At 46.5% G+C, this 25,566-nt stretch overlaps 2 protein-coding genes across 2 annotated transcripts in view; one reads left to right on the plus strand and one right to left on the minus strand.

Annotated features, from left to right (window-relative positions):
- The window catches only part of LOC103806178 (ubiquitin thioesterase ZRANB1-like), a gene marked incomplete at its 5' end in the record, with an annotated part of 14,687 nt that extends 574 nt beyond the window's left edge, over positions 1–14,113 (plus strand). The window contains 8 exon segments of the mRNA XM_009078858.1: positions 1,113–1,137; positions 1,140–1,256; positions 2,645–2,716; positions 3,546–3,744; positions 7,112–7,220; positions 8,061–8,190; positions 12,182–12,411; positions 13,889–14,113. Of these exon segments, the coding sequence (XP_009077106.1) occupies positions 1,113–1,137; positions 1,140–1,256; positions 2,645–2,716; positions 3,546–3,744; positions 7,112–7,220; positions 8,061–8,190; positions 12,182–12,411; positions 13,889–14,107 (1,101 nt within the window).
- A 5,758-nt stretch (positions 14,114–19,871) lies between these two features.
- CTBP2 (C-terminal binding protein 2) overlaps positions 19,872–25,566 on the minus strand; it is a 14,758-nt gene continuing 9,063 nt past the window's right edge. The window contains exons 5-9 of the mRNA XM_009078857.1: positions 24,160–24,427; positions 23,380–23,510; positions 22,454–22,581; positions 21,606–21,723; positions 19,872–20,105 (exon numbers count right to left, since the gene is read on the minus strand). Of these exons, the coding sequence (XP_009077105.1) occupies positions 19,925–20,105; positions 21,606–21,723; positions 22,454–22,581; positions 23,380–23,510; positions 24,160–24,427 (826 nt within the window). The 3' untranslated portion in view covers positions 19,872–19,924. The remainder of the gene's footprint in view (positions 20,106–21,605; positions 21,724–22,453; positions 22,582–23,379; positions 23,511–24,159; positions 24,428–25,566) is intronic.

Raw genomic sequence — 25,566 nt, forward strand, 5'->3', positions numbered from 1 at the left:
CCAGAGAAAGGCATATTTTTTGCTTGGCAAAATTGCTGTGTTTTGTCCCCATTCTTTGGCCGTTTTATAGACTATTTGGTTCCTTGCTGTGCTCTTGCTTGTGCCATTTCCTAGTGTGTTTTTGTACAGTCCACCTCACTTATGGTGTCTGTGCCCTCCTCCATCTCTGCCCTCTTGCTAGGCCCATAAGCAATTCTGTTACCTCTTTTCCTTTGTTTCCTTTATCTGAGACTTCCGGTTCCTCACTTGATCAGAGCCAGATTTTTATTCTGCCATCTTCCTTAATGCCTGCTGCTGTTTCTGAGAAAAGCAGCTTGGGAAGCACATAAAGATGAGGGAATGCTCAGTGTTGAGTAATTAAAAAGAGTAGATGAAGCAAGACAAATGTAGCTAAGGCCTTGAGTATATATTTATGTAGGGCTAATATTGGTAGTTTTGTGCTGCTTGCATAGCTCTGTGTATGGCATTATGTGTTTAAAAACAAGTTAATTTGCGGAAATACTGCTCAGATTTTTATGCTTAGGGCTGTTTTAGTTCCTAGGAATACTGACTCAACATGGCATTTGTGAAAATGCTTAGTGGTGTTTGAGCCCCAGTGACACTTCCCTTTGCTAGGATACAAATGACTGAAAATGTGGGTTTTAAAGGTGGGTTTTTCATTTGCATCTGGTGTCATCCCTGTGCCACTTGCTGTATCATGGAAAGAGTTTCTGCTGCCAGTGATGACAGAATCTGGGCAAACCTAACCATCTTAGCTGAGTAGTTTTTGGGAAGATTCTTTGTAGGGAGCTAGTCTGTGCTGTGGGAATGAAGTGCTTTATTTGAAGTTTCTATTATCAGCTCTTACCTATTTTTTCCTTTTTCAGCTGGAAGTGGTCACCTGTTAATCCACCTCTTTGATTTAAAGATGTTTTTAACCAGCTTTATGTGATCATCTACATGACAAATGAGACACTTCACTAAGAGTCACTAAACCTTTAATCTTTCAGGGCACCTATGTTTATGCTTCTTTCGCATTCCTTGCTGACAAAACACTGCTGGTGGTCATCACTCCAAAGCCTTCCTGTTCAGCTGGAGGCAACACTGAGTGCAGTAACTGTGCTATGTTCCAGGTGTCCCAACATGCAGCCAAGTGCATTCCTGTCCAGAGGTCACGGAACAAATCCGCCGTGAAATCGCTGCGTCTCTTCACCAGCGAAAGGGAGACTTTGCCTGCTACTTCCTGACTGACCTTGTAACCTTCACATTACCTGCAGGTAGTTACAAACCTCCTCTTGCCATGGGAGAATTTATTCCTTGCTCACCTAGTTGAGTTGCTTGTTCTTGGTGCATATTTTGACTTTCTGGTGATGTGTGTGTTGGTTTTATTTATTAAGTTTTAATAGCTTAGGTCAGATTTAGTAGCTGAGTTTGCTTATTCAGTCTTTGAATACTTCAGTCCATACATTGCTCCTGTGAAGTGAGCATCTGTTGTCCTATTTAGCCATGAGGACGTGGAAGCAAAGTGGTTTCTAAGGAAAGGCTGTATTTAAAGTGAAGATTGGAGTCCAGGCATTTCTGGTCCCTAATATGACTTCTCACACAGCTGTTTTAGCTTTCAGACCTTTCTGTTGAGGCCCAGAACTATTCTTTGTATTTATACCTCCTTCATACTTTAGTGTTCTCTAGAAACACATCTTAAAGCACTGTGCAGCTTTTTGACATGTGTAATAGCCATTAAATAATTAAGGCATAATGTTCAAAAGCTTTTGTACATCAGGACTGTCAGTGTATTCCCACTTTTCATCACATTTTGTCAGCTGAGCATCTTTTGTAGTTGGGCTCAAGGTGGCATTTCCCAAGGCAGAGGTGTAAATCACACACTCCTGTTCAGATGTTGCCTGTGCAATGTGGTTTAGGAACCAGTTTCCACTTGACCTTTCAGATAAACAGACCCAGTGCATGGATGTCAGAGAGCAAAGCTTTAAAATTGATTGCTGGACACTGTGAGGCAGTTTTGGTTTTAAAAGTCCCAATCAATCATACAAAAAAAGATCATCCAACAACACTCTGCCTGCACCAAGCAATAATGTGCTTCACCAGCAACTCATGTGCCTAAATGTGGACTCCAGAAGCCTTGGGGCATTGGACATCTGAGCAGGACTGGCAGATACCCCACTGCAGTTAAGAGATCTTCATGCCCTTGAAATACCACCTAGATCCCAGTCCTTATCCCCTAGACTGCCTGAAGGGATGCTGGATATTCCTGTTCAACTGTTCTCTTTACTTCCTTGACTTTCACGTGTTGAAGTGTTTAAAACTGTGCTGAATCCAGCAAAGTTCCTCTAGCTGCTGCTCTGCCTGGCAACCCCTTCCTGCTTATCCCCTGCTGGAATGCAGGCCATGTATGCAGCACATGTTTGAGTTAGAATGTGTGACAGTGATTTAAGTGTTACAGGAGTCACAAAAGAGTTTTACCCATTACACAGTTTTCTGCCTTTCCCCCCCCCCTTTCTCTTTTTTTAAGGTCTGAACGAATTGCAGCATTTCAGTGTTAGGGATGATATGGCTAAAGCTGTTGTCTAAGTTCTCCTGAGCAGCAGCTGCAAGTATCTCTTTTACAGTAACATTAAGTGACTTCTGTACTTGCTTTCTGTTTTTCCAGATATTGAAGACTTACCACCCACAGTGCAGGAAAAGCTGTTTGATGAAGTACTTGACAGAGATGTTCAGAAAGGTAAATGCCCCAAGAGCACCTGGAATTTCTCTTTGTTTTTCATTAGAGAGTGTTTCTATTACGAAAAATAAACTACACGTCTGTGTGTATGTGGCTTTGTCCAAGAATGTCTGTTAAATATAGATTGGATGCTTTCCAGTTCAATTCACCCTGGAATTTGTAGAATCACAGAATGGTTTGGGTTGGAAAGGACCTTAGAGATATCTCATTCCACCCCCTGCCATGGGCAGGGACACCTCCCACCAGCCCAGGTTGCTCCAAGCCCCATCCAGCCTGGCCTGGACCACTCCCAGGGATGGAGTAGCCACAGCTGCTCTGGGCAACCTGTGCCAGTGCCTCAGACCTCACAGGGAGTAACTCCTTCCCAATATCCAATTTAATTCTACTCTCTGTATGTGGAGTCATTCCCTTCTGTCACTCCATACCCTTGTAAAATTGTTTTAGTTCTAACAGTTACAGACTATTTATGAGGCAAAGAGAGGATGGAGGCTGTAAAAATGATGTGTTGTGTATCTTTGTAGAGCTTTAAAAATCTTTAAAACCCATTGTGAAGGCAGAAGCCCTTTAAAGAAAACTGAACCAATCCTCCCATTCCAGTAACAGTCCTCAAATGAATGATGTGATGCTTTATTTAAAGCTATAGTTTGGTTCTGGTTTGTTTCCTTGATGGTATTTCACCCAAGACATACTTTTAGCCATTGTAGTTCACCTGTTGTTTTGCAGTATGAAGGAAAGCTGAGTTTTATGAGTAAATTGTTGAGATTACTGTGCTGTTTACATTCCCTGAGCCTTCAAATAGAAGTGTTAAGAGATGCCTGTCATATTGCAGAGCTGGAAGAGGAATCTCCCATCATTAACTGGTCCCTGGAGCTGGGCACACGCCTGGACAGCAGGTTATATGCACTTTGGAACCGAACTGCAGGGGATTGCCTGCTTGACTCAGTGCTACAGGCTACATGGGGCATTTATGACAAGGACTCAGTGCTGAGGAAAGCTCTGCACGACAGTTTACACGACTGCTCACATTGGTGAGTTCTTCTGTCAGCTTTAAAGATAACTTCCCATGTAGTAATACTAAAAAAGAACCACAGCCACCACTCCCCAATTCCCTGTGGGTTGTGGGCCTCAAAGATGTTGAGTCACTGTGATTCCAGAAGTAATCTAGATCTCATTTTAAGTACAAGCACTGGAAACTTGGACATGGTGAACTGAGTGATGGTATGTGATATCCAGCAAATGGCATTTAAACCAGTAAAATATGTTATACTTGCTGACCACAGTTATTAAGGCTGGAATTTCTGTGTGCTTGCAGTGTAAATCATGCACATGCCATGCCTTGCTGCTTGGGGGAAGCTTCCCAGAAGATTGTTAGGAGAGAAGATAGCCTTTTATTCCTTATAAACTTTGCAGTATTTTCATTCCATCTGCTTAGTTACAGCCTTATGTGGGATTGCTCTTTTCGTCCCTGCTCTGGCTGCTGAAGTAATGGCAGTAAAGCACAGAGTGACATTTAACTAGTGCTGTCAGTTGGCCATAAACTTAATTTATCAACCTGTAAAACAACTCTTAGTTGTTTTTCAGCAACTTCTTTAGTTGGTTTGTTTCTGCTAGAGGGAAAACCCTTAAAGTTGCACCTCCAGTGGTGCCTAACAGCTCTTGAGTGTGTCATGGGACTAAGGGAAGAGCTGATAGACTGATAATCCAAGACACAAGTGATCATTTCTTTTATGTTCTTGTACTCAAGGACAAGACAAACACTATGAGCACATCCTAGAGAAAGAGTCTGTCCCTTCCTCCATGTGCTCTACAGGAAGTCAACAAGAAAGGTTAATTTTAGGGGTGCCTGCAAGTAGCTTTTGTGATTCCTGCCCCCAGCTGCCTGCTGTGTGGAGATAACTCCCTGAATGAGCTTCCAGAGCTGGGTTCAGTGAAGTGGTTCTTCAGTAGCAGTTCTCCCAAGAACCTGTCTCTGGAAGATCTGTCACTGGAGTTGTTTACAATGGAGTGTGCATCTGGGCCATGCAGGAATGTCCCTGGCACCACAGGCAGTTCCCCTGAGGCCAGAACAGAAATGATGATAGATCAGGTTTTGTTCTTTATGGTAACAAACCAAACATGGTAACCAAAACCATGCTGCAAACTCCTGAGCTTTGAACCAAACCTCTCAATGTTTGTGTTAACTGTGGTTGACTTACTGCTGTGTCTAACGTAACATCCATTATTTAGAGGCTATTAAGTCTTGTTAAGCTTTTCAGTTTATGTTCTGGACAGAATTTGCATTTTACTCTGAATTTACTTAATCTTTATCCTTATTAGAAGCATAATTTTAACTGAGTCATGTGTTCCTTCATAGGAACAAGTCTTTTAGCCAAATAGTGTTGTAGATTGATAATCCTGTACATACTATACTTGTATAGGTTCCATGTGGGAAGATACATTTAATTTTGTGGCAGATAGGAATTGATGTTATTACTGGCTTTAGTGAGAGTTGCTGAAAGAATAGGCTCCTAAATGCAATCCCTGCTGAAACTTTTAGCTAGTGGAGTTATTCTTCAAAGCCTTCACAAAGACACTTGAAAATGGGCATTTTTATAGGCAGAACATTCATGTAACTCATTTGGCCACGTTTTGTTCTGTTTCTTTAGATGCTGAACAAAGAAGAGTCTCTTTATTAGAGACAGTTGAGTGTGTGGTACTCAGGAAAAGCTCAGTGGTGAAGTTCCCAGAGGCTCTGGCCTGTGGAGCCTTTCCCACTCACCTTTAAATAGCTACACTTTTAGTTTACCCAGAGTGTGTTCTGATGTATTCCCTTTTTGTACTCCACCATTAGCTTTTGTTGGAGAATGGGCACATGCCCTGAGTTGGCTTTCAGAATCTTTTGTATGGATCCATTCAGTTCTCTTCTGTTAAACTGAAAAGTTAGCCTTAAATGAGATCAACTCTTGAGCCTTGACCGCTGTCTGCAAGGCCTGTTCACCTCCCATGAGCATCCACAGATAACTCTGTGGCTGAGTAACTCAGGGGAAGAAAACTTCCTTGGGAAAACACTTTTGTGGTCAAGGTTTGGATGGGTGGTTTGTTTCCCCTCCCTTTCTTTTTGTCTTGATGTTTTTCTGTTTTCTCTTTTTCCCGTTCCTTTCAGAATCTGTTTAAATTATTATTAATGCAATCAATGCATTTAGCATAAGGTGTCCAGTTAGAGATTCCTGGGAAAAAAATAGGCAAAATATCTTAGCAGCTGCAAAATGGAAGCAGTTGGTGCCCTTGGATAGAAACTGGAATGTAGATCCAGAAGATTCCGTGTAGATGTGTTGCTGTGAGTTAGCACAGACCTATCCAAACATCATCCTAACAGGAATTTTAAGCTGTGCAAAGTCTTGGGCTGTACCTGGGAAAGCCAGGCCTGGCTGGTGACTGCTGTTCCACACACCAGGGTTTGGGGATGATTACAGCTTCACGAGAGCATAGGAAAGGTTTTATCCACACACACACACACTGTCTGCTAATTTTCTCAGTTTTTAATTAAATGAGTTCATTTCAATGACTTTTTTTAATAAGCTGAACTTCAGAATGGTTTCTTTGTCTTCACAGTAAAGCCATTGTTTAAAAGTTGGCTTAGCTCTCCCTAGATCTGTGTCCCTGATAAGGAGTTGTGGCTTTTCCATAGGGCTGTGACTGGACTGAGGTTAAAATTTGAGAGAGCCAACACCTGCTTTTTGATGTGTAGGCAATTTTGATTGGTAAATGGTTAAGAAAGATAAAACATTAGGACTAAACTACCACACAAAAATGCTAATTTAGGCAGGAAAATAGAAATCCTGTGGCTTAAAGCTTTCAGTGTGAATCAGATTAATCTATATTTGACTTCATAACTCCATAGGTTGTGAAATTTCCATACTCTTTGCTCCAAAACCGGGATAAAACAGGTTCTGCCTCTTAACCAGGGCCTGTTTGAAGTTGGTGCACAAGTCCTTAGAAGTTAATTGGCTCATGATGTGGGTAAAAATAGAGAATACCTGTGTTGTTGTTGTTGTGAGAAGAATGAACTACTCCTGTGAAATGGAAAATCTTAGTTATGTCCTCTGAACATCAACACTTAAATAAGCCTAAGTGAGACTTAATAAAAAGCTATGCCAAGAAGTCTCCCCTAGGCAGGAGCCTGGCAGGGGCTTGGAGCACGTTTGCTGTAGGCACTGCCATGCCTAGTGATTCCTTAAATGAGGTTTACCAGACAGAGTCTCCTGAAGATTAAACCTGAAATCCAGTATTTATTCTCTCCTTCTTCTGTGTTCTTGGGCTTGGGACAAAGGGTGACAAGGGGTAAATATTGCTGACAGGATTATGGTGGTTAATGCTTTTGTCTTTGCCCCTCTTTCTCTCTACCTAACACTGTAGGTTCTACACACGCTGGAAAGAGTATTCCCAAAGCTTTGGTTTACATTTCTCCCTGAGAGAGGAGCAGTGGCAGGAGGATTGGGCATTCATACTCTCTCTTGCAAGCCAGGTGAGAAAACTTGGTTGTGTAACATGTTTGAAAGGGTGTTTTAATGTCTGAAAAGAAATTCCATGGGGCTTGAAGTGTTTATCAGGAATAAGAACAGTCATGTATGAAGGATAACTTTCCTCTTAAGTTGCTGATCTTAAAGTCCCACTGAATAAACTCTTCTGCCAATATGGAAAGATTAATTTAAAGCTCTATTTTTTGAGCTTACTATTAAGTACAACAAAGTCTTGTGGTGTCAGAGTGAAATCTGTAGGATAAACCAACACCCAGTTGTGTGCTCAGTGTCCTCCTGCAGCACTTTGACCTCCCAAAGCACCTATAAACGTGCCAGCTTACAGTGCTGAAGCTTCATCAAGCTGATGCTCTGTAACTCCCCTCCAGAGTGAGGTTTGTTCCTATAAGCTTCCAACTATCGGAGTATTTTTACCTCCTCTTTTAAAGGATAAACATGATTTTGGAGCTGTTTTCTTGTGATTTGTTTTGGATGTGCCTTTTCCTGTCATCAAAAGGTGTTGCCTTAACCTGCCCTCAGATGAGAGAATGAGTCCTAGACTAAACATTCTGTAGAGTTTCACCTCTAACTGGGGAATGAAACTTGTTAGATTGAATCTGGGCAATAGGACAGAGCATTATTACTGACAGATTGAGTTGTGCAAGCTGAAATGTCGTTGCGTAGTTCCAACTGATATATAATAGTCCTCCAGTCTCTTATTTTTCCTGTCTAAGCTCTATCACTCTTCAAAGCCTTTTGTATCTCAGTTTGGAGACTGTTTCCCAGATTTCCAAGCAGAGAATGGTAAATTGTATTTCAAGTGTTGTCTCTCTTTGTGTTTGGTTCAGCCTGGAGCGAGTTTGGAGCAGACACACATTTTTGTACTTGCACATATTCTTAGAAGACCAATTATAGTTTATGGAGTAAAATATTACAAGAGTTTTCGAGGAGAAACATTAGGATACACTCGATTTCAAGGTAAGCCTTTAGCTTCTCACAGTCAGCTTTAACAGGGTTTGGCTATAAATCATGAACTTAAAGGGAGAGTGACCTTAAGTTACTGTCTGGAAGGGGATGGAATCATGTTGTAGGTAAATCTTGATTTGCTGTTAACAAAACAGTCCCCTCAAAACTTGCAGTTTTTCATTTTATAGTGGAAATGCTGCCTGTAGCCACAGTAAAAATGTGTTTTGAGCTCTATAAACATACCTAAAATTGATGTCAAATACTGTGATGGGGAAAGCTTCCCAGGAGGTGTGTGGTTTGTACTGCTGCAAGGCACAAGGAGGTTAACAAATGGGATGTGAAATTTTCTTTGCGTGTGGTGCTGGTGGGTGTAAATGTTCAGCTTAGGACCACAGAATTTAGCATCTCCTGGGGGAAAGGTGTTGGCATCAGCCAGTTTGTCACTGGAGAGGCAGCAGAGGGGCTGTGCCTGGGCACTGCAGCTCTTCAGCCTGGAGAGGACAAGACTGCATGGAGACCTCAGAGCAGCTTTTCAGTCTCTGAAGTGCCTACAAGGAGCTGGAGAGGGACTCCGTGTTAGGAACTGCAGAGACAGGACAAGGGGTAATGGGTTCAAATGGAAGGAGGGAAAGTCTAGGTTGGATGTGAGTAAAAAATTTTTTACTCTAAGGGTGGTGAGATATTGGAAGAGGTTGCCCAGGGACATGGTGGCTGCCCCAACTCTGGTGGTGCTCAAGGCCAGGCTGGATGAGCCTTGAGCAACCTGCTCCGGTGGGAGGTGTCCCTGCCCAGGGCAGGGGTTGGGACTGGATGATCTGTAAGCTCCATTCCAGCCCTTAAGTTCTATGATTCTGTGTGCTTGATGATGACCCACTGTTTATTTATAACTTAGTAGAGGACTTTTCCCAAAACATCTCTTTTTGTGATTTAAGGAAAAAGGCTAACTTTGGAAGGAGGCAAACCCAAAATACACAGAAAGCCCCAACCTGTGGAGTTGATGTTAGCCTGTAACTACTTAGTCTTCAGAAAATGTCAGCAGCTGTTTGGCTTGTAGGTTTGGTGCAGTAACAAAACTTTATGTAGGGAAGTTAAATATTTTTGGAGGAGTATGAAAGCTTGGTGTTCTTTGTAGTGACATGTTATCTTTCATTCGAGCTGATCCAGGCTAGGCTGGGGCAGAACAGTTACTCATGTCACACAGATCTGACATCTGACACGTCAGGTTTGTGTTGCTTTTAGCTCCAGGGCTTGGTGGTTTGCAAATTGGTTTTATTGCCTAGATTGGGCATTGAGGCAGACAAGTGATACACAGCCTAAATACGCTGAAATTGTTTTCTTGCTCTGAACAAGGAGGTCACCAGGTGTCTGGGACAGCCTTTTACCAGACATGAGTTTCCAGGAATTCACTCAGCCACATATTTATGGCTTGTGATTTGCTTGCCACAAGCCTCATCTACCCATACATGGAAACATGCAGCACTGTGAACAGGTGAACTTGGGAGTCCTGTGTCATATTACCTGGAATTACTTCTATCCCTGTCCAACCACATTTTTGAGGTTAATGTGTGCTAATTAAACACTCACAGCACAGCTGAGCCCAAACAGCCGTCGGACTCGGAGTGCTGTGAGCTGCCAAAGGAGCTCCTGGAAATGGTGCAGGACTGTTCTGGGCTTGTGTGGGAGTCCTGGGGGAGTTCTTGGTGTCCCTGGCGTGGTGGGTAGCACTCTCCCTCTAACATCACATCCACCAAAAGAATGAGGAAAGAGACTGTGGTGTAGAAGTGATGGATACTCCATCCCTAGGAGTGTTCCAGGCCAGGTTGGATGGGGTTTGGAGCAACCTGGGCTGGTGGGAGGTGTCCCTGCCCATGGCAGGGGGTGGAACTAGATGATCTTTAAGGTCCGTTCCAACCCAAACCATTTTGTGCTTGTGCGTTACAATAGAAATGGGGAATTTTTAGCACTTTCTTAACATCATGGTTCAGTTCATAGTACCTTGGACGGTACTGTAACCTCCCCATATACCCCCAAAACACTCTCCCCCATCAGCATTTTTTCCTCCAGGGATTCTTTGTTCCAGCTTGGCGTCCTTTCTGTAGTTGCTGTCCCATAGCTGACAGCCTCCCTGTTTCCAGATCACAATTGACTGTTAAGGCTTCTTTAAATATTAAGGCTTTGACAGTGAAAGATCCATTTACCCAGCTCCTGGTCTAGCTGCATGTGTTTAGCCTTTAAAATTGACCAGGAAAAGAGATGACTGACTGAAAGCACCATCAGATCAGGTTGGAGAAACTAAATCCTATGTGGGTGGCTTCCAGGGTAGGTGTTAGCCTGTCCTCTGTATTTTCCATGACTTGTGTTCTTGTCAGCCCTTGTTACACGACCTTCTCACTGTGTATCAGAGTGACTTTTATAACTCTCCAGAGCACTAGATATTCTCCCTGATGGTGCTTTTAATTCCCTTCTTGTGGAGCTCCATGCATCGTGTTGAGGAGGAGTGGGAAGTGTAACACAACCTTCTGCCTGGGGAAGTGATTAGTGTGGCATTTTCACCAAGATAAAACAACAGGAAAGAAACCCCCAAACTTTGGAGAAGTTGCTGAATTTCCATGTGGAGATTTGTTGTGGCAAACAGATGAGTTTCAGTCCTGAAAGGTCATGTAGCTATGATGGAGAACTAATTCCCAGGGACTTTGTTACACTGGACTCTTGAGAGTGGTGTTTTCAATGCAACCTGGAATTTTGATGAGATCATTTGGGCCTTTCCCTTAATGTAAAGACTTAAAAGTTCCTGGTGTGAACACTTACCCCTTGTTCTGCACCTTTTGTGTTTAGAGCTGCATTAGAGTGAGGCCTCACTGAAATGGGGACAGGAGGAACAAGGTATTGAAGGGATTAATCCTTAAACTGAGGTGTGGTAAAATTTCTGGTGACTCTTACAGAAATGGGAAGACTTTTAGGTAGTTCTTGATTGCTGGTTCGAGAAGGGGGTGAAGAGACAATTATTTACTGTTGGCTCCCCCAGCTCTGAAGCTGAGTGCAGCTCCAAGCCTGTGATTGCCACTGTGAGCTGTCCATGGATGCTGAGCTGCAGTGCCTGCCTTGCCGCAGTGCCTGTCCCTGCTGGCAGCAGCTGTACCCAGAGGGGGTTGCTATGCTACATGTGCACTCGAGTTTGTGTGGGGCTATTTTTAACCTGTCACAAGGTGAGCAGTGCTTTTGCTTAAGTTGTCTTGCAGCAGTACACACACACACACCCCCCAAGAATTATTTCTGTTCCTGGAAGAAAGAAGTTGTGGTGTTATTTTGAGCCCTCGACCGAAATTACAGTGTTGATGGCTAAAAATGGTGGGGAGAAGATTGCAGTCCCTCTCAGGATCTGTGACATCAGGAGTTTGTTGTAGCTGAGCAGAATAGTATCGGCTTTCTGGGGCTGTTTTTTTTTTTTAAATTGAGACTAGATGTGCATAATTGATGTGGGTTAATTTAACATGTGAGCAGCCCCACTCGCTGGGATGGGTCACCTCACTTCTGAGTTACATCTAGCACACTAATAAGTTTTGTGAGCAGATGGTGGAATTTTTGCTCTGGTAAAAATAGACCTCTGACTGTAGCTTTATTTCTGTGGTGCAGTCTGATTTTTTTTTTTCCTTTTCTTCATAGTTTTTTATATTTGAAGAAGAGTTACCAAACACCAAAGCTCTTCTAACCTTGTTTTTCATTCATCACTGCACTGTGGATTTTGGGGGAGTTGTAGTGTGGTGTTGGTTGTGATCGTAGTGGTTTTTAGGTCTAAACTTGTGCAGCTGAAAGATCCTTGAGTTGCATTAATTAATAGTAATTAGTTGAGCTGAAAAGTGTGACCTGTGCCAGTGTAGACCAAACCAAGGATGTGTTAAATGCCTCTGTTACTGTGCTTAGCCAAACCCAAAAGGTTTGTACCAAAACCCTTCCTTGCTGAACACTAGTTCTGAGTCCTCCCCTCTGTTTCCCTTCCCCACAGGTGTGTATTTGCCTTTGTTATGGGAACAGAGTTTTTGTTGGAAAAGTCCTATAGCTCTGGGCTACACAAGGGGCCATTTCTCCGCCCTGGTTGCCATGGAGAACGATGGCTATGGCAATCGAGGAGCTGGTGCTAACCTCAACACCGATGATGATGTTACTGTTACTTTTCTACCCCTGGTGGACAGCGAGAGGAAACTATTGCACATTCACTTCCTTTCTGCTCAAGAGGTAAGAAATACCTGTGTGTGTGTGTCTGGTAGTCTGTCACAGAATCATCAAGGTTGGAAGAGACCTCTAAGATCATAGAGTCCAACCATTAACCGGTTACTGCTGGAACCCCTAAACCAGATCCTCCAGTGTCAAATCCAGACACCTCTTCAACGCCTCCAGGGATGGTGACTCCACCACCTCCCTGGGCAATATTCCAGTGCCTGAACACTCTGACAGGGAAAACATTTTTCCTAACATCTAATCTGGCTCTCCCATCTCAGTTTATGACCATCCAATCCAGCTCCTGGCCCTGCTTGGGACAACCCCCAAAGTCACACCATGTCCTTGAAAGTGTTGAATATAAGTACCTAGAAAAGCAGCCAGAAATAACGATTCTGTCACTAATGCAAGACTGAAATGCCTTTTGAGGGTTTTTTTCCCCCAAAAGGATGCAGCACAAATATTGGCCCATAGTCATAGCATGCTCTGCCTTTTATTCTAATGGAAGTCAACTTGTTTTGTCCTTAATAACTGTGATAAAGACAGGGAAGCACTTCAGTAAAGCGTGTACATGGGAGAAGGGAGGGCTGGAACACCTGATGTGTGGGGAAAAAATAGGCTTTAAGTCTAGAGAGAGATTTCTTCAGTTATCCATACTACTTGTTGTGTTGCAAGCAGAAATGTTTCATGACTGCAACTCTTTGATTCCTAAAAACATCTTTGTCAAGCCAGAAGGATTTTCGAGGACTTATCCTCGTTTATGTGTGGTCCCTACTTTAAATAACAAGTTGTTCCAAATAATTGAAATACAGGAAGGCTGTATTGGAATTACACATGAAAAACTGACACTGGGAGAACAGCTGGGGAATATTTGTGGAGCCTGTTTGATTAGGTTGCCCATAGAATTTAAGGGTTGGAATAGACATTAGAGCTCTTCCAGCCCTAACCCCTGCCCTGTGCAGGGACACCTTCCACCAGAGCAGGTTGCTCAAGGCTCTGTCCAACCTGGCTGTGAACACTGCCAGGGTTGGGGCAGCCACAGCCTCCCTGGGCAACCTGGGACAGTGTCTCACCACCCTCACAGGGAAAACTTCTGCCTAATATCTAACCTAAATTTCCCCTCTTTCAATTTCTCCCCATTGCTCCTTGTCCTGTCCCTGCAGTTCCTAACACAGAGTCCCTCTGCAGCTTCCCTGGAGCCCCTTCAGCTCCTGCAGGTTGCTCTGAGGTCTCCACACAACCTTCTCTTCTCCAAGAAGAAGAGAGGTCTGGAGGCCCAGAGAGGTTATAATTCTCCCTCGCTCCTGAATGGCCCTGCCTGAGCAGGGAGGTTGGCCCAGATTTACCCACTGTGGTCTCTTCCAACTGACCCATCCTGTGGTTATCAGGTTTGGCTCTGGGCAGCTCCGTGGGCTGTGCCCGGAGCAGGACCCGCATCCTTCGGGATGTCCCAGGTGTGCAGCCTCGTGCTCAACCCGTTTGCTCTGCCCCAAAGATAGGCAACGAGGAGCAGCAGGAGAAGCTGCTGCGGGAGTGGCTGGACTGCTGTGTGACGGAGGGAGGGGTCCTGGTGGCCATGCAGAAGAGCTCTCGCCGGCGCAACCACCCACTGGTGACTCAGATGGTGGAGAAGTGGCTCGACCGCTACCGCCAGATCCGTCCCTGCACGTCCCTGTCGGACGGGGAGGAGGACGAGGACGACGACGACGAGTGAGGGTTGGGTGCCAGTCCCAGCACCGTGACGCGGAGCCGGCGTCGCGCGGCAGCGTCGGCCGTGGAATGAGCCGGGGACGCGCTGCTCCAACGGCGTGGGCAGAGGTTGGGAGCTCATCTGCCTGGAGAGAGCGGCGTGGGCCGGACTGCAGTTTGTATAGAACCACGGAATCAAGAAACAAACAGCTAATTTTATTATCCAGACAGGAAAACAAGCCCCGTTTTTCTCTCCGACTGTAAATCTGTCTATAAATGTACCGCATGTGGTTGTGTAAGAGGTTGTGTAATAGGAAATGTATACCAGCATCCTCATTATTGCAGAGAAACCTTCCGGCCGAGGGCACTTCCGAAAGCACATCCCAGATGGATATCTCCTCCCTCTGAGGTTCTTTTACAGTAGGACTTGGTCTTTTCCATCACCTTTTAGATACTCTGACACTTCCCTGACAGTGAATTCCTGTGCAGTCTCACTAGTGCCCAGGTCAGATCATCAGAGGTTTGATTTTTTTTTTTTTTTTTGTTTGCACAAAGTACCCACAGCAAGTCCTAAGCAAAAATGCATTCATTATTTTACTAATCTTTTAGTTATTGCTGTGCCCATGTAATAAAGTCTAAACTCTACAGAACAAACTGGAAGAGGAACTAAATTTTTCATTGAATGAAATGATTTGTTAACAGAAAAAGCTTTTTTTTGGGGGGGTGTTATTTTTTGGCATTTTTTTTCCTTCTGATAGTTAATAGATTCCTTTCAGTATACCTAAGGATATTTATTCAGAGAAGTGACTTAAAAATAGGGATTTTATTCCAGTGAATCTGAGAACTCAATTGAGACTTTCACATTGCCCCAACTCTTGCTGTGATACAAATTTTATACCATTTATTCTTTGATCACTCAAATGTTGCTGCAAATGAAAAAAAACTCCACCTTTTAAAGGATTTTCTCCTCAGTCACTAAATCTAATGAGAATCCTCTTGGCAGTTCTAACTCAAAAGAAGAACCTATGCTCAAGTTGTTTCAAAGCACTGTCCTCTACTTCTCAGTATGTAAACCTGGGAATTTCTTGCATGTTGATTGATGTGGCCATACTTAAACTTATGTAAGTTCCTAAGATTGTTCAGAGTATATTCTCCAGTAGAAATTTTATTATATTTGATAACTTTAGCCATGTAACCTGTAATGGATAAAGTTGATCTAAAAAAAATCTCACTGAAACACTAAAGGTTAATGCCAGTTTTTACATTTACAGTGCAATTCAGGTTGGCTTGGAAAGCACTTTTGGTGGTGTGGCGGTTGAGTAAGGAATTTTTTGCAGTAGATGAAATGTTTTAATTAGAATTTGGAAAGAAGCCCCATAGCACCTATTTTTTATCTAGTTCAGCGCTATGGAAACCCTGAGGAACTTGCTGCTTTTTTCTTCCAAATGCTGCTTAGATGGTGTTGAAATGTGCACAGCTCCTACAGAAATGTGGTGACGACACCAGACGTATAGAAATAATCAAGTACTGTATTAACTTAGCAACTTGCCCGTCCCAGATTCCATTGAGGTTTGTTGTCTTCGCCTGTTTTTGGCCATTAGCTCTCCTGTGGTTGGTGCATGCCCAGGTTTCCAGGTGAGGGATGCATGCTCCTCTGCCGTGGCCGTGTGAGGGACCTGGCAAACCGCAGACCCTGCAGAGGTTCTTCAAGTGTGTGGTCCTGGTTCAAGTTTGCTTTCTAAATTGGGACTTTTTGGGTATTTTTTTTTTTCTTACCTTGCAGTGAAATCCTTTTATACCTTGTCTAGCTGAGGATGTAAAGCTTTTCTGTCAGGGGAGTGGGGTAAGCTAGGCTGAGGATTTCTGTGCCCTGAGCTGGTTGTCCAGCTCAGGCCTGAGCTCTCAGTCAGTGACCAGGTCCTGTAAACTCAAGAGCCCAGGACCAGCTCCCTGTGCAGGACAGACAGAAGGATAAACTCCTGATTCTGTAGGCTACTCAGTGCAGAGTTTCCACCTCCTGCCCCCAGTGCTGTTCCACTCGGGGAAGCAAAGCTTCCTTGTCACAGGGTGAGAACACCCAAGGTGGACGTGTACCTGGAGCCAGAGGAGCACTCCTTTCCTCCTCTCCTGTCCCTGCATCATGGCCTGACCCTCCCTGTCCCCCACCACGTCCCCACAGGCACTGAAGTCCCTGTGCAGTGAGTTCAGCTGTCTCCCAAACGCATGCACCGATATTTACCCACTTCTGGCCCGAGGACAGTCCTGGGACTTCAGAGCTCTTGGCTATCTTGATCACTATTGTTATGTTCTGATGTGCTGTACAATGGTAATGTTCAGGTTAATGCACTCCACAGGTCATTTTGGGGACTGGTGGAGTGGCTTGTTCTTTTGGGTTTTTGTTTTGGTTTTTCCAGAATCAAAGTAATCCAAACCTCATGTACCTGTAGATTAAAGAGCTGCAACCCCTGCTTTGTGCTCGCCCCGCAGTCCTGTACGCCGGTGGGTTCTCCCCTCCAGCCACACCTGAGAGCTCTCACACACACACACACACACGAAGCTGCAGACACTCCTTGCAGCTCGTCAGCAAGCTCTGCTCTTTCAGCCAAGTACATCTCTCTCTCTACAATTAGGTTTCTCTCCATGTTATGTTCCTCACACTCTTGCTCGCAGCAGCACTCGCTTTCCTAGCACAGGACTTGGCTTCTCATCGCTACCTCCTTTACAGCTGGTTGGGTTTTGTTTTGGTTTCTTTTTTTCTGGTTTTATTTATGAATTCTTCAGTGAAAAAAATCCTGTATTTCTTTTGTTTTTAATATATTAAAATTTAGTAATTCTGGACTCTTCCAAAGTTCTGCTGCATGGCTTATGGCAACGCTCCCAGGTTGTGTTTCCCCATTAACCAGGTTGGTTTGTGTGCGTTGGGAGACTCTTGTTTAACTGCTGCATTTCCTTTCCCCCCTTTTAGTCAGTAACTTTCCTTAACCTCACTTTTTCATGTAGTGCCTGTCACCTTCAAGCTGCTTGTTTTAAGCTATTCTGACATCCATAGTGTCCTCCCTGGAGAGGGAGGTTTGTCCCAGGAGAACCTCCTGGAACAGGACAACAGCAGCACAGCTCTGTCAGCAAAGTGACTGCACAAACCTTCAGCAGCAGCTGTTTACCTCCTGTTTCTTTGCCCAGTAATGCTCCAGTTGAGAGCTGCAGCTTCCTGGTGCTTCAGCATATCCTGATTGTGATGATACTCTTCCCTTTCTGCTTCCCTGGATCCATCTTTGTGCGTTTTGCCGTTGTCACTGCAGGCACTTGTAACCTGGGATTGTTTAATCTCTGCTCCTGCTGAGCTCGTAGCACGTCCATCCTTGGTGCTGGCTGAGACCTGCAGCATTCCCTGAGCTGAGCCTCCTGCTGTCCCACTGGAATCCACTGCTGTCCCAGGGGATCCCCCTAGGATGCAGCTGCTTATGGAAAAACAAAGTACCAGAGCTCCTTTATTTTTCAAACAACTCTAAACCTAAACAGCAATGATTATGTTTTCCTCTTGGTTTTCATGGTCATGTCAGTGTTTCCCAAATGCCTCCCCTGTAACTGACCTGGTTTATCCTCCTGATGGTCATGGATCACTGCTAGCACTGACATGAGTAGTCACTCCCCTGGAGCAGGTGACATCTTTGTCGGGCATGTTTGAAGCTGGTAACTAGTTTAATTTAAAGCAAACAAAATACAGAGTTTTGTAACCACTTTTGGGGTTTCACCTTTTTTTTAGTCCCTTTCCAGCCCAAACCCTTTGCCCCATCGAAGGCCAAGTGTGCTGCACTCAGACCCAGTGGGGAAGGGGTGGAAACAGAACAGCCTTTTGCCTAGTGAGGTTCAAAGCCACCAGCACCTCTTGAGCATGGTTTTGACTTTGTTCTCAAGTGATTTCTTAATGCTTCAGCTCGAGTAAGTATAAAAGCTGTCTGAGGTGTAGTTGCCTTCAAAGCTTAGTGGAAACCAGTGCTCTCTTTCTGATCCCTTTTGGAGACTGCAGGTTATCCCACCACAACTGAGGTGGAAGGGATTTCTTCCCACTTGAACTCAAACATTCACAGGTAACAGTTTACAGCTTGTGGACAGATCACTTGAAAGCTGGAGAGGAGACAACTCAGCAAGTGCTTGCCCAGCAGTTTCAAACCTGCCTCTGTGGAGTTCCTACGGCGTTTCTCAAGCTGCAGCAGGACCACAAGGACAAATCCTCAGCTGCTGGTGCTCTGGGCTGTCAACTCTGCTGGTCTTGGAGCTGTCACCCTTCTGCCGTGGTGCCAGGAGCAGGTCCCAACTGCTGCTGCAGTGCCAGAGGTATTGGAAGCTGGAGGAGAACTCACCTGCTCCCCATGGTGCTGTCTCTGTGACAGAGGACACAGAGTGCCCAGACTGCCCTACCCTGGGGCACTCCCAGTGAGTCCAGGCCCCCCAGGGTGCAGGGAGAGCTCTTGCCTTTCAGAAATTATAGAAATTTTATCACTTTTTTTATTGAAAACTGCACTGAACGCTAAATGTCCACCTTTACATAAACAAATACAGAACGGTAACACACTAAAACAAAACATACTGATAGCCATTGGTTGCTTTTTTTTTTGTCTGTTTGGGACAGCTCAGGGGTTTTTTTTTGTCACAGAAACAGGAATGTACCCATACAAAGGCTCAAAACAGGCCATCTTCAAAAACAAAAAGGCGATGATTCACAAAAGACTATGAATATAACATGTAACTAGTTGATACAAATCTAATAGGATTTGTTAAAATCAGTCACAGCTAATAACACGTTTTTGAAGTGTTCTTGTATAAAATATCACGTGAAGAAAAGAAGACTTTTATCCATGTCTAAAAAAGTGGATTTTTTCTTTTGTTCATAGACAGTCTGACAAGTTACCATAAAAAGTGTTTCCTGAGACATAAGGAAATGCAACATTATTCTTGAACCCTTTCCAGCTCAAGACTTTTTTTTTTTTCCACTTGATAAAATAGCTGCAGATTTAAAACTGAGAAAATATATTTGAGTACAAATAGTGTGTGAAACTTAATACTTTCTTCTTTTTTCCTTTTTTTTGTCTTTTTTTTTTTTGTCTTTTTTTTCTTGCATCATTGCAGGGCGTAGGTGGATGCACAGCTACTTTATTCAGTGTCTTGGGCAGAGAAGAGACTGGCGGGTGGGTTTTGTGGCCGTTGCCAGGAGCTCTTTCTGCCCTCCCCATCCCACAGATCCCAGCTGGAATGGCTAGAACTTAAAACCTGGCAGGAGAACTCCTGTGACACGGTACTGGCCCTGTGAGACTGCAAAAAAAGGAGGAATATTAGTAGTAGTTGCTCTTTTTTTTCTTCCACTTCTAAGCCAGGACTGCTGCCTCCCCTTAGGAGAGGAACCCAGATGCAAGAGTAAGGAAAGGGCTGAAGCCACATAATGGTTTCCTCTAACGTGTTAACTGTCAGGATGCTGAATGCAATGGGCTGAGCACAGGGGCAGAGTGTCCTTCCCAAGGAATTCAGGGGGGGAAAAATACCTATTTTTATTCATGTGATTGATGCACAGATGAAGGAAACTCAACACACAACAACAGGAGTTGCTCATTAACGTATCACATCCTAGTTTTCAGCGCTTCAGTAAGCAGGTGACTTCTCCAGGGCTTCTCTCCCCAGTCTTGGCTGCTTTGTTGGGAACACTGGAACATCAATGATGCCTCTGTCCAAAATCAACATTACAAATTTTGTATCAAATTCTTTTTTTTTCTATTTTTAAGTTCATGTATAACTTCTTTTCCAATGTCTCTTGGTCCTAAGTTTATTGAACAGGTTTTTAAATTAGCTGCTATTGCTCGTTGGGATGTTCCCTGTTGTCCCCGTGTTTTGTGGGCTGGTTGGGAGATGGAGCTTGGGAAGGATGTGCCACTGTGGGAAGGTTGTGAGTGACAGGGATGCCTCCGGGGATGATGCCTTCCATAGCTGCTGGAATTCCTCCTGGTGTGACACTGACCATCCCAGGTGGATACCTGGGAGAGGGGATAGAGAGAGGCAGGTTTGTCAGGCACAGCTCACACAGCACCTGATCACCACTGTGGAGAAAACATGCAGCAGAGAGATTCCACTTCCCCTCCTAGAACCAAGGTTGGTTTTCCTTATAAATTACAAGGGATAGCTCATAGTTAAACATCTACCAATGCAGCTGTGTCTTGGGTAAGTCTTCCACTACCACACTGGGACTGTGCCTGGTTCTCTATCTTCTCACAGGCTGTGAGCCAGAGGGAAGCCTTTCTTTGGAAAACTGGGTAATGAATGGAGTCCTTCCTTACCTAGGGAAGGTAAGGAAGCATCCAGAATGTTTTCTGAAACACTGTCATGCTGACTCAATCCTCCCTGTGGGAAATACCTCTGAACACCAACACCTGCTGTGTAAGTTCTCCCTGTGTGGAAGGTGAGTTGCATCTTCCTCATGTAACCAGAGCACAGCTGAACCCTGGGGTTGAGTCTAGTCCACCTTTTCCAAGAGCAGGAGCAGTTGTATGAATTCCAAGGAACAACACTGAGCTTGAGAAAGAATGAGAACTCCTTGAGCTGCCCACAAGTAAGATGATGTGTGGGAGCAACCAGGCCAAACCCTCCAGAGCTCTGTGGATTTGTAGGGCCTGAGGGGTTCCACCACTCCACCTCCCTCCTGGGCAGGGTGAGGGGGAAGCTGGAGGAGAAGGAAGTTTGAGCTGCCCCCAGCTCACAGGGGCCCTGAGGAGCAGAGACAGGTGAGGAAGCCAAGTGTTGTCCTCAGGTACTGGCACTGCCCACGTGCTCTGGAGCAGGCAGGAGTGGCACCAAGGAGATTCTTTGGCCAGGTTTGGATGTTCTGCTGGTCAGAGTGAGTGCTCAGTGCCTGGGATCTGCATGGCACAGGAGCTGCCTGGGGCTCTCTGCAGGATTAACTCCTGCCTGTCTCTGCCTGCGACACGACCCCGTGTGCCCTGCAGGGTGTTTTTGTGTGGCAGAGTATTTTTGGCAGTGGTGATGTGCTGAAGGCTGCCCATGCTCCCCTTGTCCCCTGTGCCTAACATCTCCTACCAGCATGCCTAGAGCCCTCTGAAACAGAGCAGTAACTAACCCTTAATCTTGGATTTAGGTGGAAATTAGGTCACCTGACTATGGACTGGACCTATATTTGGAGCTTATGCCCAGGCTCATTAACCCACGAGCTGGGCGAGGCTCACAGCAGCTGGTGCATGGACAGGGGCAAAGAGAAAATCTGCAGTCCAGAAGTCACATCCAGGGACCTGGGCTGGTCCTGCTGCCTCCAGAGACGCTGCAGAGTCCTGTCCCGCCGGGAAGGGGAGGCTTTACACCCCGTGGTTGGATCCAGCAGCACCAGTAACCCCAGCGAAGGGAGTGCTGGGCCCCGGGGGGTGGATGGGGGTCACAGCAGCAGTTGTTTTCCGTGTTTCCACTCTCCCTGGGATCCCAATTTGCGGAGCTTCCAGCGGTCCCGGTGCTCCCGTTCTCCCTCTTACCTGTACGTGGCACCATTGAGCTCGGGATGAATCGCCTGCTGGTCTATTACTGACCACGGAGCCGTCGTGACAAAGAATTCCTTATTCACACAGTTCCTTAGGCTTTCTGGGATGCGCCCTGGAGTCGGCAATAAAGGTGAGTCTGTGTCAGGCACGTCCCAGATTTATCACCCTCTAATAAGCTGCAGTTATTGTCATTTCACCGTATTAGCATCCAGCATGTGAGAAAATCTAACTCCTCTATCCCTTGTTTCAGGGGGATGTTTTGGCTGTCCTGAGGTGCAGGGTTGAACACCAGTTTCCCATCCTGCTTTCAGGAAAGCTGTTCCCTTGAGCCCACTGCTTTGGAAGCAGGGGCAAGCCAGACATGAAGCTGTGCCTTCCACCTACCTTCACAAGGAGGGCGACTTTTAGGACTACCCATTTGCTGGAGTTTAGTGCCCCCACCTTGGAGTTACAGCAGGAGTTGGGCACAGGTGCTTTCCCTGCCTTGGGATTTGGTTTTGGCACGTGGTGGCTATGGCCTCTACTGCTGTTTGGGTTAGCACCAGTGACAGGAGCAGCAATTCCTGCTTCCCTGTCACAGAGATTAGTCTCGGCCATGCTGCACAAGTGCCCCATTCATTTAGTCAAACCCCCACAAAAAACACTCACCCAACCACGAACATCCCCAAATGCCAGAAAAGTAAACTTTGGTTTCTTAGCTCTTTTTCTGGGAAGACAATTGGATTCAGATCCCTTTCCCAGCCTCCTGCTGGGCCAGGGCAGGGTGAAGCCCTGTCTGCCCCTCCTGGCTCCCAGTCCAGGCAGCCACGGGAGCTGAGCCAGTGTCCCTCGGGGCTGAGTACCTGTGATCGCACGTCGGATCTCGGTAGCAGCAGCTTCTCTCATCTCTAGTGACGCCTGCTCGCTGTACCAGGCAGTGTGGGGGGTACAGATTAGGTTGGGAGCATCTTTCAATGGGCCTTGAGCAAAACTGGGGGCAGAGGGAAAGGAAACAGAGGTTAATCAATGTTTAAGGAGTGGATAAAAGGTCAGTGCAAGTATTGTGGCCTGCCCTGTGGACATGCTACACTCCTTCCAAGGCCAGGCTGGCTGGGCCTTGGAAGCAACCTGGGCTAGTGGAAAGTGTCCCTGCCCATGGCAGGGGGGTGGAACTGGATGATCCTTCAGGTCTCATGGTTCCCTGGAGGCAGCCTGACAGGGTCCTGCACTGTGGAGGACGCACAGCTCCCGTGCAGGGCTGACACTGAAAATGCACCAAGGAAGAGCCAACAGGGCTGAAAAACCAACCTATGGGGTGGTTGGTCTTCATGCTCCAACAGAATAAGTGCTTGGGGGTGTCTGCAGCAGGGTGGGGATACAGGGATGGAGGGAGTCACCCAGCCCAGGGTGGACAAGGAGGTTCTTCCTGTGTAGGACCAAACTTTCTGTTCTTAAGACCTTTCTGTGGTGAGAGAAGCTGCACTCCCTGTGACAACTAACCCCTTTCCCAGCCAGCAGCAGCCTGCAGGCAGAACTGCCCATCGCTGCATGCAGTAAATCTGTTCTCATGGACTAGTGAGTGCTGTTTTTTAAAAACACAGGCTGGTTTCCCCCTAAGCTCCCAACGTGAGCACTGGTGCCGGACTACACCCAACCCATGATGCACAGTGACAACAGCAGGCCTCTCCCCAGTGCTGTGTGACAAGGCAGGTGGTGCTGGGTGCCCCCAGCCATGCTGTGGTGGATGGTGACCCAACCCCAGACCTGTCCCCCTGAGCCAGAGCTTTACCTAAAGGGTTCGGACTCGTGCACGTCGAGCGCAGCCCCTCGTATCCGTCCCTCCTTCAGGGCTTGAGTTAAGGCCTTCTCGTCCACCAGCCCCCCACGTGCTGTGTTCACCAGGAACGCTCCCTGCCTCATCTGCCAGCAGCCAGGAGAGAGACCACGGTGAGCTGGGTGCAGTGAGCCCACCAATTGGTGCAGTAACCCCCCCCAACCCCCCCCGTCCAGCCATGCTCGTGCTGAGGGACTGTGCTCCACCCCACAGCAATCCCATCCTGGTGCATGCAGGTTTTCCAGGGAAAATCCATCTCTGGCTGCTACTGACAAACAAAACCCACCATTGCCATCACCTCCACACCACAGGGGTAAGGCTTGCTTGCCTGGCTGCACAACACCCCCAGTAAACACCATGGGGAGGCACAAAAGAGGAGAAATTTAGATTGGATATTAGGCAGAAGTTTTTCCTGTGAGGGTGGTGAGACACTGGCCCAGGTTGCCCAGGGAGGCTGTGGCTGCCCCAACCCTGGCAGTGGTCACAGCCAGGTTGTGGGAGGGGTCCCTGTCCAGGGCAGGGGTTGGGACTGGATGATCTTTAAAGTCCATTCCAACCCCTTAACCTACTCTGAAGATGAGGCTGCTGGGTGCAACCTGCTATTCTGGAGGTCACCCACAAGCACTAAGGCACTGGTGGCTGTGACTGCAGAGGGACCCATGGCCAGCACTGATGGCTGGGCCTTGCCCCCCCAGGAGCAGAGCACTCCCTGGTCACCCACACACAGTGCATTACCTGCTTAATCGTGAAGTCATTGATAAGGTGGTGGTTGTGTTCGTTAAGGTTACAGTGCAGCGAGACACAGTCACTCTGATAGAGCAGGTCCTGGAGGGTGTAGACCCGCTGGACCCCCAGGGACCTCTCGATTCCATCCTGCAGGTATGGGTCATAGAATATGACGTTGAAGCCGAAGGCTTTGGCTCGGACCGCGACCGCCTGTGCAGTGCGACCTGTGGGCAAAGGAAATACAAGAAGTAGTTTAGCTGATGCCCAACTTCCCTGTCTCCCTGAGGCTGAGCCCCCAGCAGGGTTTAGGGACTGCTGTGGGGTTCTCTTGGGACCTCCTGGACTCCCCAGAGGGATCCTGGCTGGAGGACAAACCCTCGCCCTTTGCACCAAGAAGGGCTGTGCTTGGCTCTAGCAAATGTGAGATGGTTGGGTTAAAACTGTTTTAAGAAACCGAACAATATGAAGAGTGAGGCCATCAGGCCTCTGCCAACTTGTGGCCATTCCAGCATGGAGCACCATCCATGGACATGCAGGGCTGGTGGGGAAACCCAACATGCAGTGCTGGATATCGCTGAGAACAGTGCTCTGCTGGGCTGTGCCTACCAAGAAAAGCTGGAAAAGGAAAGGAAGAAAGCACCACCTTTTTTAGGCAACCTGTTTGTGGCAGGGCTGTCAGCCTCTTGCCAAAGGACTGGTTAACTGGGCATGGACATGACAACTGTTGTGGCCTGGAAGTGAAGGGCTGCTATGGCTGCTGTGCTGGGGAGGGATGTCTGCAGCACTGCTGGAGACCTCCCTGCCTGTCCCCACCACAGGCTCCGTGTGCCTGGTGTGCCAGGGCTACGTTAGTCCTTCATCTGTTCATTTTTACAGCTAGCAGCACTTGCCTGGTCACTGTCCCTGCCCTGCATGCACACACCTGGTGCCATCCCAGTGCCCCAGAGACACAGCACTGACCATGGGACATCACCTGGGGGTCTGCATGGACATCCACACACAGAAAGGCACACCTGGGCTGACCTGGATCTCCTGCTCTAACCTCACCCACCTGCCTTGACTCAGTTTCCCCATTTCAACACACTCATATGAGCTTTCTGCACTAATTAACTGGTGCTACCTCTGGTGCTGAAACTCTCTAGAGCTGTGGGTGAACCTGAGCTCTGTCTGACACAGACCTGCCACTGCACAGGGTGGAGTGACTCAGGGAGGGCCTGAAGGAAGAGAAGCTCAGGGAGATGTGTAGCTGTGGCTCAGGGATGGAGCTTCTGGGGGGAGGACAGCAGCACTACCAGGCGTGATCCCTCTTGGAGCATCACCAGTGCTCCTGGAGGACTCACCCACAGCTCACAAACTGCAGTGAGACATGAGTGTGAGAAGTTCCCCCTGTGGTATGTGGAGAGCAGGGCAGTGGTG

This window comes from Acanthisitta chloris, unplaced genomic scaffold (genome assembly GCF_000695815.1).
Source record: "Acanthisitta chloris isolate BGI_N310 unplaced genomic scaffold, ASM69581v1 scaffold10027, whole genome shotgun sequence".
Lineage (NCBI taxonomy): Eukaryota > Metazoa > Chordata > Aves > Passeriformes > Acanthisittidae > Acanthisitta > Acanthisitta chloris.